Raw genomic sequence first — 11,589 nt, forward strand, 5'->3', positions numbered from 1 at the left:
AAATCCTAATAACTTAATGATTTACTCATTGGAAACTAATCTCCCCACCCCCAATCCCCACTCCCCATTAACCCCGGAGCTTCTGTAACGCAGTAAAATTTAAATAATCTCTAAGGACATTTTATTTTAAATGTAGTTGAATAAATCTAGAATCAATTAATAATGTTGTGCCCGGGAATACGAAGGGCACTCCGCAAGCAAGAGGGCAAACTGCCCTTCACACTTATCTTTCTTACTCTCACTCACTCGCCCACGGCCCCAACCAGACCCCGCGCAGGCGACTGCGCGGCGCGCGGTTCCCACGGGGCGCCGGGGGGCGGGGCCCCGCACTCCGCCTGGCCCCCGGCGCCTGCGCTCTCGTCGCCAGCCCTGGCACCCTCCAGCCTCCGCGGCGCAGCCAGCGGGAAGGAGGGCGTGGCTTCGGCACCTCCTGCTCCGTCCTCGGCAAAGTGCGGAGGGATGTTCCCTGCTCAGGAGGAGGCCGACAGAACGGTGTTTGTGGGGAATTTAGAGGCCCGTGTGCGGGAAGAGATCCTTTACGAGCTGTTCCTTCAGGTACCAGGTGGGGAAAGGGCATTGGAAGCGAAGGGGCGCGTCGAGCCTGAAGCGCAGGCGATGGCTGGGCGCACCTGAACCATTCGGAGCCCGGCCCCCTTCCCGCCCTGACCTGTGCTTTGATTTTCATTTAGTTCAGCCTTGGCGCACCTGTCTCCTGGTGAGCTGCTGGGTAGTGAAATGGCCGAGTGTGCGCCCCACTCCCGTCCCCAGTGCAGAGTCCTGAGGATTGGCACTGACTGGGCTCCGCTCTCAGTAAGTGCTTGGCGGAGGCTGCCTGGGCCTTGTGTGTGCTCGGGCAGAACAAAACAGCCGTGTCACGGTCTGCCGTGGGGTGATAAGCAACCTCACGCCTTAAATCCAGCGAAATGAGCTGTACGGATTTTTAAATGCTTCCCTTTCCGCTATTTCTCCCCCAGGTCCTTTGATTTTACTCTGGTATGATAAATGAGATTTGAGATGATTTGCGTAGTCAGATCATGACTGTGACCAGTTATCCGGCCGTTTTCCATAATTTCATACCCAGCAGACATTCCGGAAACTCTTGAGACCTGTTACCTCCGGAATTAAGCCTCTTTTCTCCTGTAAACACTTATCTGTTGTCTACACCTAAGTCTCATTTGCTAAGGAGATAGCTGATAGCCTCATTCAGCCATTCATCTACCCGTTTAAAGGGTCCAGTACTGGGCATACAAATTTAGGAGACAGACTGGTCTTTCTAAAAGGGGAAAACTTTAATTAATTACTGTAATTTAGGATAATCTACAAAAGAAAGATGCATCATGTAACAAAGCCGTATCAGCAGTGTGACTTTGGGCAAGTAAATGAATATCTCAATGCCTCAGTTTCCTCGAATGTCAAATGGAAGCAATAGTATCTACAATATGATATTTGAAGATTAAATGAATTAATCTAAGTGAAACAGAACTGAGCCTGGCACTTAACTGTTTGCTGCTCTCTGCTGCTGCTACTATTATTACAAATAGTACTGCTAATACTAAGAAGAAGAGAAATAAGAAAGAATTACTTCCTCATATAAGAATAAGGGCACGTTCCAAGGGAGACAGTAACAATGCTAAATTTCCAGAAGTATGAGTACCAGCGGTAAAAAGTGTTCTTTATTTAGTTTTCAAAAGGCCCTACTTTTGTCTCTGAACTAAAGCACCCTTCTGTTAGTTATAGATACACATAATTTGATAGGGATAATCCCTTCTGATAACACAATTTTCTATCCTAGACATAAAACTTTTTATTACTTGAACAATATTGTTGATTTTAAGGCTTTTATGCTTATCCTAATAATTTGCCATCTTTTAAAACTTGTTCTTGCTCTTTTTAATATGCACTAACAGTTGTCTTTTCCTATATTTTCCCCCCAACACCTTTTGAAACTTGCCACTATAATTTTTAAAAAAAAAAAAAAGGAAGAAAAATTTAATAGTTCTTTGTCTCCAGAAGGCTTATGTTGAGCTTCTAAAGACAAAAAGGATGGGAAGTTGGAGTGAGTCAAAGGTCCCCATGCACATACATTATTTCTAGTCAGTAGAGACTGGATCTCTATCAGTTGTTTGGATCTATAAGACAGTATATCTATTCTCATTTTTTGTGATTTCTACATGAATAAAATGTTCGTCTCTTCTAACAGATCAGGCAACCAAGCATGTGTTTTTATTTTTGCCTAGGCCCTTCTGTACTCTGGAAAGAGTTGCTAAAGTGAGGTATCTTTTAGAAAGGCTTCAACCTAGCAAAACCCAACACCGTTCATGTGTTTCATTCTGATTTTAAAAGACTGTAAACGCTGATGTGATTGTTGCTATAAACAAGTATCTTGTTGAATTTTATCTTAAAAAAATGCTTTGACATATCTTCGAATTTGTAAAATTCAAAGCAATTAAGATATTCTGCCCCTTTGTGATTTCTTGTATTTAATATCAGTAGTGGAAAAGTACTGATTAAGATTGGTTTTACTATACATTTATCCTTTTACTAGTGTCTTTCAAATTTCTAATTGTTCTTTGGAGTGAGAGGGTAAGTTTTAATATCTTTGCACTTTTAAGGAATGCTGGAGTAGAGATTTTGAGGAGAAAGATAATGAGTTCACTTTCAAATATGTCGAGTTTGAAGTGCAATCACGTAGAGATCTCTAGCAGACTGTCTCCATAGAAGAGATGTGAGTAGGAAAAATAGATTTATTGGTGAAGTGGTCCTTGAAGCCAGAAGGAAGGCTGAGCTAGTCCCTGTGAAAGCAGACAATGAAGAGAAAACTGAGTGCTAAAATACAGTATTATTTTGAAGAAGATAATGTTTTTCTTTAGATTAAAAGCAGTTTCTTAATATATTTATTTATCTCTACAGAGAAAAGCAGTCACCAAAGATTTTACAATTAAAAAGTCTAAGCAGTTTACTATCGAATCTTAGCTGTTTATAAGTTTGTAAGTGCTTCCTCTGATCATTATCATGGTGGAGATGTAAATTTTTTCTGAGTTGTAATTAACACTTTTTTTTTTTTACAATTTTTGACTGCTTTTTACTCCATATTTTTAATTATAGGTTTTATTATTGATACAATCTGAATATTTTCAGAATATGGTATTGTATTCCATTTTAATAATAAACCATGACATGATATTCTCCAGTTGGTTTTAGAGCCTTTCTAATTTTCCACTGTTACAAATAATGTACCTACTTAAAAGTCTTAAACATATTAAAGCATATCTCAATGGAAAAAACACCATGTTGACAGAAAAAAATCTGTATGTTACCAGTTTTTTTGCCATAACCAACATTGGGTTTGTCATTTTAATTTATTTTGAGTTAAACACTTCCTGTGTATTGAGTATACACTTACTTAGATTGAAATGCTCTCTAAATCATTTTGTTAACCCCAACAGAAGGGTAAGATAGCTTTCCTTTTAAGATTTGGAAGTTATTACCTAGAATTTCCTATTCTTAGCACCATGAATCAATCTCGATGGCCAGAAAACAACAAGAAAGTGTGATGGAGTATAATATTTATTGTTAGAAAAATACATTTTTAGCAGAGCTGCATAAAGCTGTTATTGCTAACATTTTGTAACTGAAGCACACCTAATTTATTACCCTGAGTTAACCAAACACGATCTACTCTCTCACCTTTGACTTAGATGATGAATGGACAAATAGGAAATAAACATTAGATAACCTTTTAGTCTAAAATTGAATATACTTGATTTATCTGACTAAAAAAATCTTTAGATTTATGAGAAAATAATTTTTAAGTTTCTTATAGGCTGGGCCATTAACCAAAGTGACTATATGCAAAGACAGAGAAGGAAAGCCGAAGTCTTTTGGATTTGTCTGCTTTAAACACCCAGAATCAGTGTCATATGCCATAGCTTTGCTGAATGGAATTCGTTTATATGGAAGACCAATTAATGTACAGTATCGATTTGGTAGGTCCTATCACTGATGAATCCTGCATGTGTGTATTGTTGGTGGTAGTGTTCTCAGAAGTACAAGCATTTTGATTTCTATATACTGTAAGAACCAAAAGTGTCCCTGTGGGGTCTATTAAATTTTCTCAGAACGTGTCTAATTTATAATGATATATAATTAATTAGCATTGTCATTTATATCGCCAACCCATTTGCATCTCTTCTGTATTAAAATTTTTGATATTCTTAATTTTGATATCAGCCAGCAAGTATCTATGATAGTTGCTATTGGTTTTTATAAATTAAATCTAAATGAACAGGGGACACACAACTCTAGCTTTTATATAGCAAGGCTATTTGCTGATCTTCTTCTCATTGCTAATGTATGGTATCAAATACCTCCAATTTGGGAGATGGGGTGGGTGACTTAGTACTTCTCCTAGGGAACCATACTATATATATTGGCATAAATATAAGTCCCTGTAAGAGCAGCTGGCCAAATGGAGCTACAAAGTGACCTTTCATAATGGTGGAGGAAAAATTCCTGATATAAATGGCCTCAAGTGCCTTCTCCTGCACACATGTCAAGAACTGATCATCTTTGATAAGATGACCAGAGAACACTGTGCTAATACTCCAGCCCTTTCATGCTTGGAGGAACTAATAGAGGCAGTGCTTATGTTTATGTTGCAATGCTTACAATGCTTATGTTGCCTACTTCCCCGAAATGATTCAGACTTACTGCTATATCCCTTGTTTGTTTGTTTTTTATTCCTTTTGCTGTACTGAAAACTACAATAACAAAACAATGCCTCGTTGTAAATGAGAAGTGCTTATTTGTGTTTTATTTTTTTAAATGTTTTTGCAAAGAAGACATTAAAAAGTTTTTGTTTGTTTGTTTGTTTTTTTATTCCATCACTCTCTCAAATACTGTCCAGTTAACTCACAGGCTGATAGAATGGGCCAGGACATCGTATGCAGACACTTTCCTAGCCATCTGCTTAGCATCCTCTATAATATTGCATTGGCCTTTGTCAGTGCTGTTTAAAGAATTCATGCCTTATACACAGGAGGCAACTACACTGAATATTTGCTATTTTTATTTATTTATTTTTCCTTCCGTCACCATATGTTTGAACCCTTTTTTCCCCTTATTTTCCCACTCCCACCCCTCCCCTGTAAGCACTAAACTGTTGTCTATGTACATGAATCTCTGTCTTGTTCATTTGTTGCTTTCAGTTTTATATCTCACATAAGTGAAATCATATATAGTTCTCAACTTTTCTGTCTGACTTATTTTGCTTAGCACGGTAATCTCAAGATTTATCTATGTTGTCACAAATGGCAGTATTTCATCTTTTTTATGGTGGAGTAATATTCCATTGTATATAGGTACCACATCTTCTTTATTCAATGTATTAAAGGGCATTTGCCTTTTTTAGGTTACAGATGTATAGAATAAAACATCATGTATCTTATATAGTTCCATGTCAATATAATTATTTTGTAGAGCCATTGCTTTGGACAAAATTTGATTATAATTTAGTCATTTATAATAATATAAAAAATTTATAAATATTACTTAGAAGACTGAAGACATTCATATATCTTCATATATAAGTTTAGAATTTTAGTCAATACTACATTCTCTTGGGTTTGGAGTTTTCTATGGTTTAATGTTAGAACTCAAAGTAATTGTACCATGAAGTAATCTGTTATTGTGGTTTTTTTTAAAGGGAGTTCTCACTCTTCTGAACCAGCTAACCAAAGTTTCGAGAGCTGTGTTAAGATAAATTCACACAGCTACAGGTAATTAAAATATTTTTTTTTCATGAAGGTAAAGAAAATAAATGTGTTCTTCCTTATGCCAGGAAGAGTTTTTATGTCTTCTGGGCTATTGTAAATCTTATCATTTAGACAAAGGATAAAAGTAAGCAATTCATTTTTTCTGAAATCATTAAAAGTGACAAAAAATATTTTCAGTTAAGTTCAGTCATTATTTTCAGCAGTAGGTGGGAGAAATTTATATTTTTTATGTTCCTTATTTTGTTCTTTTGGTAGCTGTTAAGTCATGTCCACATCCGAGGTCTCATTGTAATTAATCATGTAAATACTGTTATTAAGGTTTCTGCGGTATTACTCTCACCACTTACAAATGGAATCTCTATCTAATCATCTGACTGCTTCTTGTTCTTCCCTCATTTTTGTCTCTACCTGTCCCTTAATTTCAAAGGTTAATTTCACCTTTCTTACCTTAGTATTATTAGCATTAAAATTGTAGAATACTATGAAGCAAGTAGACAAATGAAGACTAGCTATGGAATCTAGCCAGTATTTATAATATTGGAATTTATTCTCCATACAAGAAAATATTACATTTTTCATTGAAATTTTTAAGACGGCACAATTTTTGCTTATTTTTTTATTGTTATTTTTTAATTAATTTTTATGGTGACATTGGTTAATGAAATCCAATAAGTTTCAGCTGTAGACTTTAACAGTAAGGCATATATATATTTACACTGTTTGCCTCCCATAGTTAGATTTCTTTCTGTTACCACATATTTGACCCCTTTTACTCCATCTACCTCCCATCTTCCTCCTACCCCCTACCCTCTGGTGCTCACTAATCTATCGTTCATGTCTGTGAGTCTCTTTTTGTTCTGTTCATTTGTGCTTTTAGGTTTATAGCCCACATATAAGTGATATCATGCGATTTTCAACTTTCTGTCTGGCTTATTTTGCTTAGCATGATTATCTCAATGTCCATCCACATTGTAGCAAATGGGAGTATTTCATTTCTTTTTATGGCTGAGTAATATTCCATTGTATATATTTACCACAGCTTCTTCATCCAGTCATCTGTCGTAGGACACTTCGGTTGCATCCATGGCCTGGCCACTGTGGATAATGCTGCTATGAACATCGGTGTGCAAATATCTTTTAAGATATGGGTTTTCAAGTCTTTGGAGTAAATACCTAGTAGAGAGATTGTCGGATCATATGGTAGATCAATTATTAGTTTTTTGAGGAACCTGCATACTGTTTTCCATAGTGAGGACAGCACAATTTTTAAATTAGGGATCCTTATTATCTTAATGTGTAGAAAAAATTAGCAAATGTGGGTTCTTGTTAATATCAGCAGTCCATTTAGGAAAGGAGCATAATTTATATAAACAGTGATACTTTCAAAAATAAATTGAGAAAAATGTCTACCTTTTTTTACTTTTTATAATCTATAAAAAATTAAATGTGCGCTTGGTGATTGTTAATGACTTCCTCTACTATCTTCATATCTAAGTGTTCTTTGTCTTTATATAACTATAACATTGCTTAACATTTTCCCATCAGAAAACCAAATTTGATTAAATATTGAGATTTCAATGTGTAGTAATTCATAAGACTTAAGGTACCTTTGTGTCACCACATTATTAGTATAATAACTAATTATGTGTATGTGTTTAAAGTTAATCTTAACTGAGCTCTCTTACAGAAGTTCTTTTTAAGTTACGAAGAGCTTTTTTTTTTTTTTTTTTTTTTTTTTTTTTTTTAAGACAAGGGGACATTTAGGGGTGGGAATTTTAACTTTTCATTATGTTTTCTTTTACCTCCCCAAAGAAATGAAGAAGTCATGGGCAGACCTTCTCTTCCCATGCAGTTCTTTCCAACTAATAATGCAGCTTTACCTCAAGAATATTTTTTCTTTCAGAAAATGGTAAGTTTTATATGTCTTTGGTTCAATATATAATATGATACAAATTGTGAATATGAAAACTGTATGAAACTTATGGTGCTTAAATCTAAACCTGGGACAAAGGCAGAAGCTTCTATGAGCACTTCCCCCAGATGGCTGTCTGCTATACCACAGTTGTCTTAAATCCCATACATAGTACCTCAGCACACAGCCGGTGCATCAACAGAGAAGGGGTGGAAGGGAATAAAATTTGAGTAGAAAGTTGTTATTTAAATAACTAAAAGATATTTTTAAGAATTGAATAATTTCATTTAGTGAAACTTTTTATAATGAAACATCAATCACAGATATATTGCTTTCAGATGGATTTTTTTTTTTTTAAAAAAAATAACTTTTAAATAAGGCAGAAATTTTCAATTTAGGAAACAATTATTTTTAAAAACTCAAAAAGATGGTTCTGGCCTAGAAATCTTAATTATGATATTTATTATTTAAGTGGAACTTAGGAAATTGTTGTCCAACTCCTCATTTTATACATAATAAAATTGAGGTCCAGGGATATTAATTGACAAGCCCAAGATTGCACAATTTGTTAGTGACAGATATGGGACTATAACACAGGTATTCTAATTCACAGGGTGGGATTTTTGCAAACATCCAACATACCTGTGAGCTTCAAATTTTTCAAATAGCCATTTTCACTTTCATATACATAAGGAAAATTGATAATTTAACTTTTAGAAAAAACTTTTCTTAGCTACTGTAAGATATTAGTAAACAACCAGTTCTCATCTGAAACTGTCAATATCTTCTTCCCAGCATTTTTTATCTTTTGTAGAGATAAGAAAACATACACATATACACACACACTCTTATGTTATCTCTATTAATCTTTAATATACTTTGAATAGTTAGAAATTTGAGGTAAAAAGTACTTTAAAAACGAAGAAGTATCTATCATAACTATTAACCATGCTATACAATACTGTGTCCATTAGCCACATGCAAGACTAAGAAACTGAATTTTGTATTTTATTTAATTTGAATTAAATTAAAACCTAAAACAGATACAGTTATTGTTCAGTTATTGGAAACCTTACATATTTAAAAGAACTTGGGTATGTATATTCACTTTCTCAACTGTAAATTTTATGTCATGTAAATTTAGATCAAGTATTTTCTATGAAAATTTACCATCTGAATTGAGATATGTTATAAGTATAAAATGCACATCAGATTCGGAAGAGTTAGTATAAAAAAAGTAGAATACCTTATTAATAATTTTTATATTGGTTACATGTTGAAATGACAATATTTTAGGTATTTTGAGATAAAATAATTACACCTTTTTCTCTTTTTGTATTGTAACTGCTTGAAAATTTAAAACTACACATGTGTAGTTTTAAATGTGGCTTGCATTTTATTTTTATAGGACAGCACTAATCTGTCTTGCTGTGAGCTGTACACTATCTTCGTGTTAACCATTTAAGGCAACTACCACTTCTCTCCTTTGAAAAGGCACTAACTTTCTTACACTAACACATGGTTTGGTTTGCTCATAATTATTTGTATAATGCATGTAAACTGTAAACTTTTTTTTTAAATTTTTTGGGCTCGTTTTGGTAGACGAATGTCTTTTTCTCACAGCAGCGGCATGCATATAATCCAGCACTGCAGCTTCCTTACTGTGAGATGACAGCACCACTTCCTAATAGCACATCCGTGTCTCCTTCCCTAAATCACATTCCAAATCTAGAGGCTGGACCCAGCTCCTATGAATGGACTCATCAACAACCACATGACTCTGACCTTTATCAGATGAAGAAACGAAAGAGGCAAAAACAAACCAGTGATAGTGATAGTAGCACAGAAAACAATAAAGGAAGTGAATATAGCCAAAAGTTCCAAAAGTGTAAAAAGAAGAAAAGATATTAGTATTACATTCAAATAAAATTTATCTGTACTTGTGTTAATGCTCTTTAAAGAAAAAAAATAGAGTGTACTATATAACCAGTTTCATGACTTCTCTTTTTTGAAATATGTAATAACATCTGATTTGCTATTGAATTTTTGTCTTGAGTGACAAAAAATAATGTACTATTGTATTTGTAATGGTTTTGTTGACACATCGTCAACAAGAAATACACTTTGAGTTGTTATATTTCAGTACTGATGATGAAATTGCACTAAATTCTCAATCAAAAGTCACTGAGCAGTTACGGATAAGGCACTACGCTGTCCTAAATCATTGCCTATATGGAATGGTGGGTTTTCTGAATGAAACTAGTGCAAATATTTAAGAGTTGCATGTGGTTCCCAACAAGGACAGACCAAGCAATTTTTTATGTCTAAATATGTTATTTCTGAGCCTTACAGGTTAATTTCATAAAACGAAGAGCTATGACAGTGATACCAAAGGAAAGATGATTATCACAGGCTAGTTTTAGCATCATTTTCTTTTTATACAGTTGTATGTAAATATGAATATCTGTCTCATTTATTGTATTTCACAAAATAGTTGGCTATGTCAGAATTTATTATCCAGCTCTTTTGCAAATGAGTTTGAGAGGGTATATTTGACATTTAAATCTTAAAAATGAACAACAAAAAATAATTCATTAATGTATGATATTTAATATTTATCATCACATCAAGTTTCCTATTTTTGATTCTTTTAGAAGATAGACTACATGTAAATTTATTGGTTTATTTGGACATTTTTATTAGCTTTGTAGCTCAACATAAACTAAAATTTGTGAATATATTTACTAAAGCTAATTGGAACAATAATGCATCTTTATTGAGAGTTACCCATTGAATTTATTAGGAAAAGCTATGCTTGGATATTTCTTTTGCATGTTGCATAGCACTTTATAAATACTTAAAATAGTAAATATGTTTTTAGCAAAGTGAGTAACAATTTAACTTTTTATAAATATACAATGCAGTAAAGTTTTAAATGTAAATATTAGAGTATTTCCATCTGATCGACATGAAAATCTAAATACTGCTTGATGAGCGTGATGTATGTACCTTCATGTTCCCGAATATTTAAACTGGAAATGATGACTTTTTTCCTTTTAAATTCACAGTTTTGTAATTGAGAATTATACCAAAGGGAAAATATATTTGTGTAAATAGAAAATAATATATAGTTAAATGCATTAACTTCACTTCAGCTTTTTCTTCAATTTTTATACCTTACAGTTTACCTTAGCCCTAAATTTCAATATGATTGGTATTATAGGAAATATGTACATGAGAAATGTCTCTTAGCAAGTAAGAGTGGCATATTTGTAAGAAGATTGTCTTGAAATACTGATACACAAACTAAAATCTTAGAACTGCAAGGAATTCTTGCAACTTCTGTCATTAAAGCAGGAAATACCTCAGTATTAACTTCAGCATATCAATCAATTTTAATCAAACAGAAGGCAAAGTCATCTATCTACTTACTCAACATTTTTTGGTATTAGAAATGCAAAACTTCCCTTAAAATGTTCATATCATCTATAATCCTATGTAATTTTAAATGATCAGTTTTCCCAGTACTATGTTTTTGAGTTGAAATTACTTAAATTATTTGCCTTAGAGGGTTTGTTTTTACAATTTTAATCTATACTCTCAAAATCTGTTTATTTTTAATGTAATGTGCACATTCTACTTGAAATACTAGAAGAAACTTGGAATTTGAGAATAAAATCATCTGTTTTTTAAATGAGTTTCTGTAATGCATCAGGCAATGGAAAAATGAGAAAAATTACTTAGAATTAAAGTTGGTCAAAATGATGAGTGCAAAACATACCCTTGAATCTTTGTGTCCATATTCTTCCTCTATTTTCTATTTCCATACATCCTAGTAAAGCCAGTTACATCAGAAATAAGAGTTTGTCTCTTATTTCCCATTAAGAAAAGTGAATTGATAGC

General features: G+C 33.7%; 1 protein-coding gene across 1 annotated transcript; it reads left to right on the plus strand.

Moving 5' to 3' along the window:
- Positions 1 to 390: 390 nt before the first annotated feature.
- RBM11 (RNA binding motif protein 11) lies at positions 391 to 11,380 on the plus strand. The gene is made up of 5 exons (XM_016152010.2): positions 391 to 555; positions 3,824 to 3,986; positions 5,705 to 5,777; positions 7,587 to 7,683; positions 9,310 to 11,380. The coding sequence occupies exons 1-5, from the start codon at positions 460 to 462 to the stop codon at positions 9,595 to 9,597; spliced, it is 717 nt and encodes a 238-aa protein (XP_016007496.1). The 5' UTR covers positions 391 to 459; the 3' UTR covers positions 9,598 to 11,380.
- The last annotated feature ends 209 nt before the right edge of the window (positions 11,381 to 11,589 follow it).

The sequence above is a fragment of the Rousettus aegyptiacus genome, unplaced genomic scaffold (assembly GCF_014176215.1).
Source record: "Rousettus aegyptiacus isolate mRouAeg1 unplaced genomic scaffold, mRouAeg1.p scaffold_m13_p_4, whole genome shotgun sequence".
In the NCBI taxonomy this organism is placed as follows: Eukaryota; Metazoa; Chordata; class Mammalia; order Chiroptera; family Pteropodidae; genus Rousettus; species Rousettus aegyptiacus.

Excerpts from the sequence above, each read along its gene's own strand:
- RBM11 (XM_016152010.2), top strand. The coding sequence starts at position 460 with ATGTTCCCTGCTCAGGAGGAGGCCGACAGAACGGTGTTTGTGGGGAAT. Across the intron at positions 3,987-5,704 it reads TAATGTACAGTATCGATTTG|GGAGTTCTCACTCTTCTGAA; the intron begins GTAGGTCCTATC and ends TTTTTTTTAAAG. Across the intron at positions 5,778-7,586 it reads ATAAATTCACACAGCTACAG|AAATGAAGAAGTCATGGGCA; the intron begins GTAATTAAAATA and ends ACCTCCCCAAAG.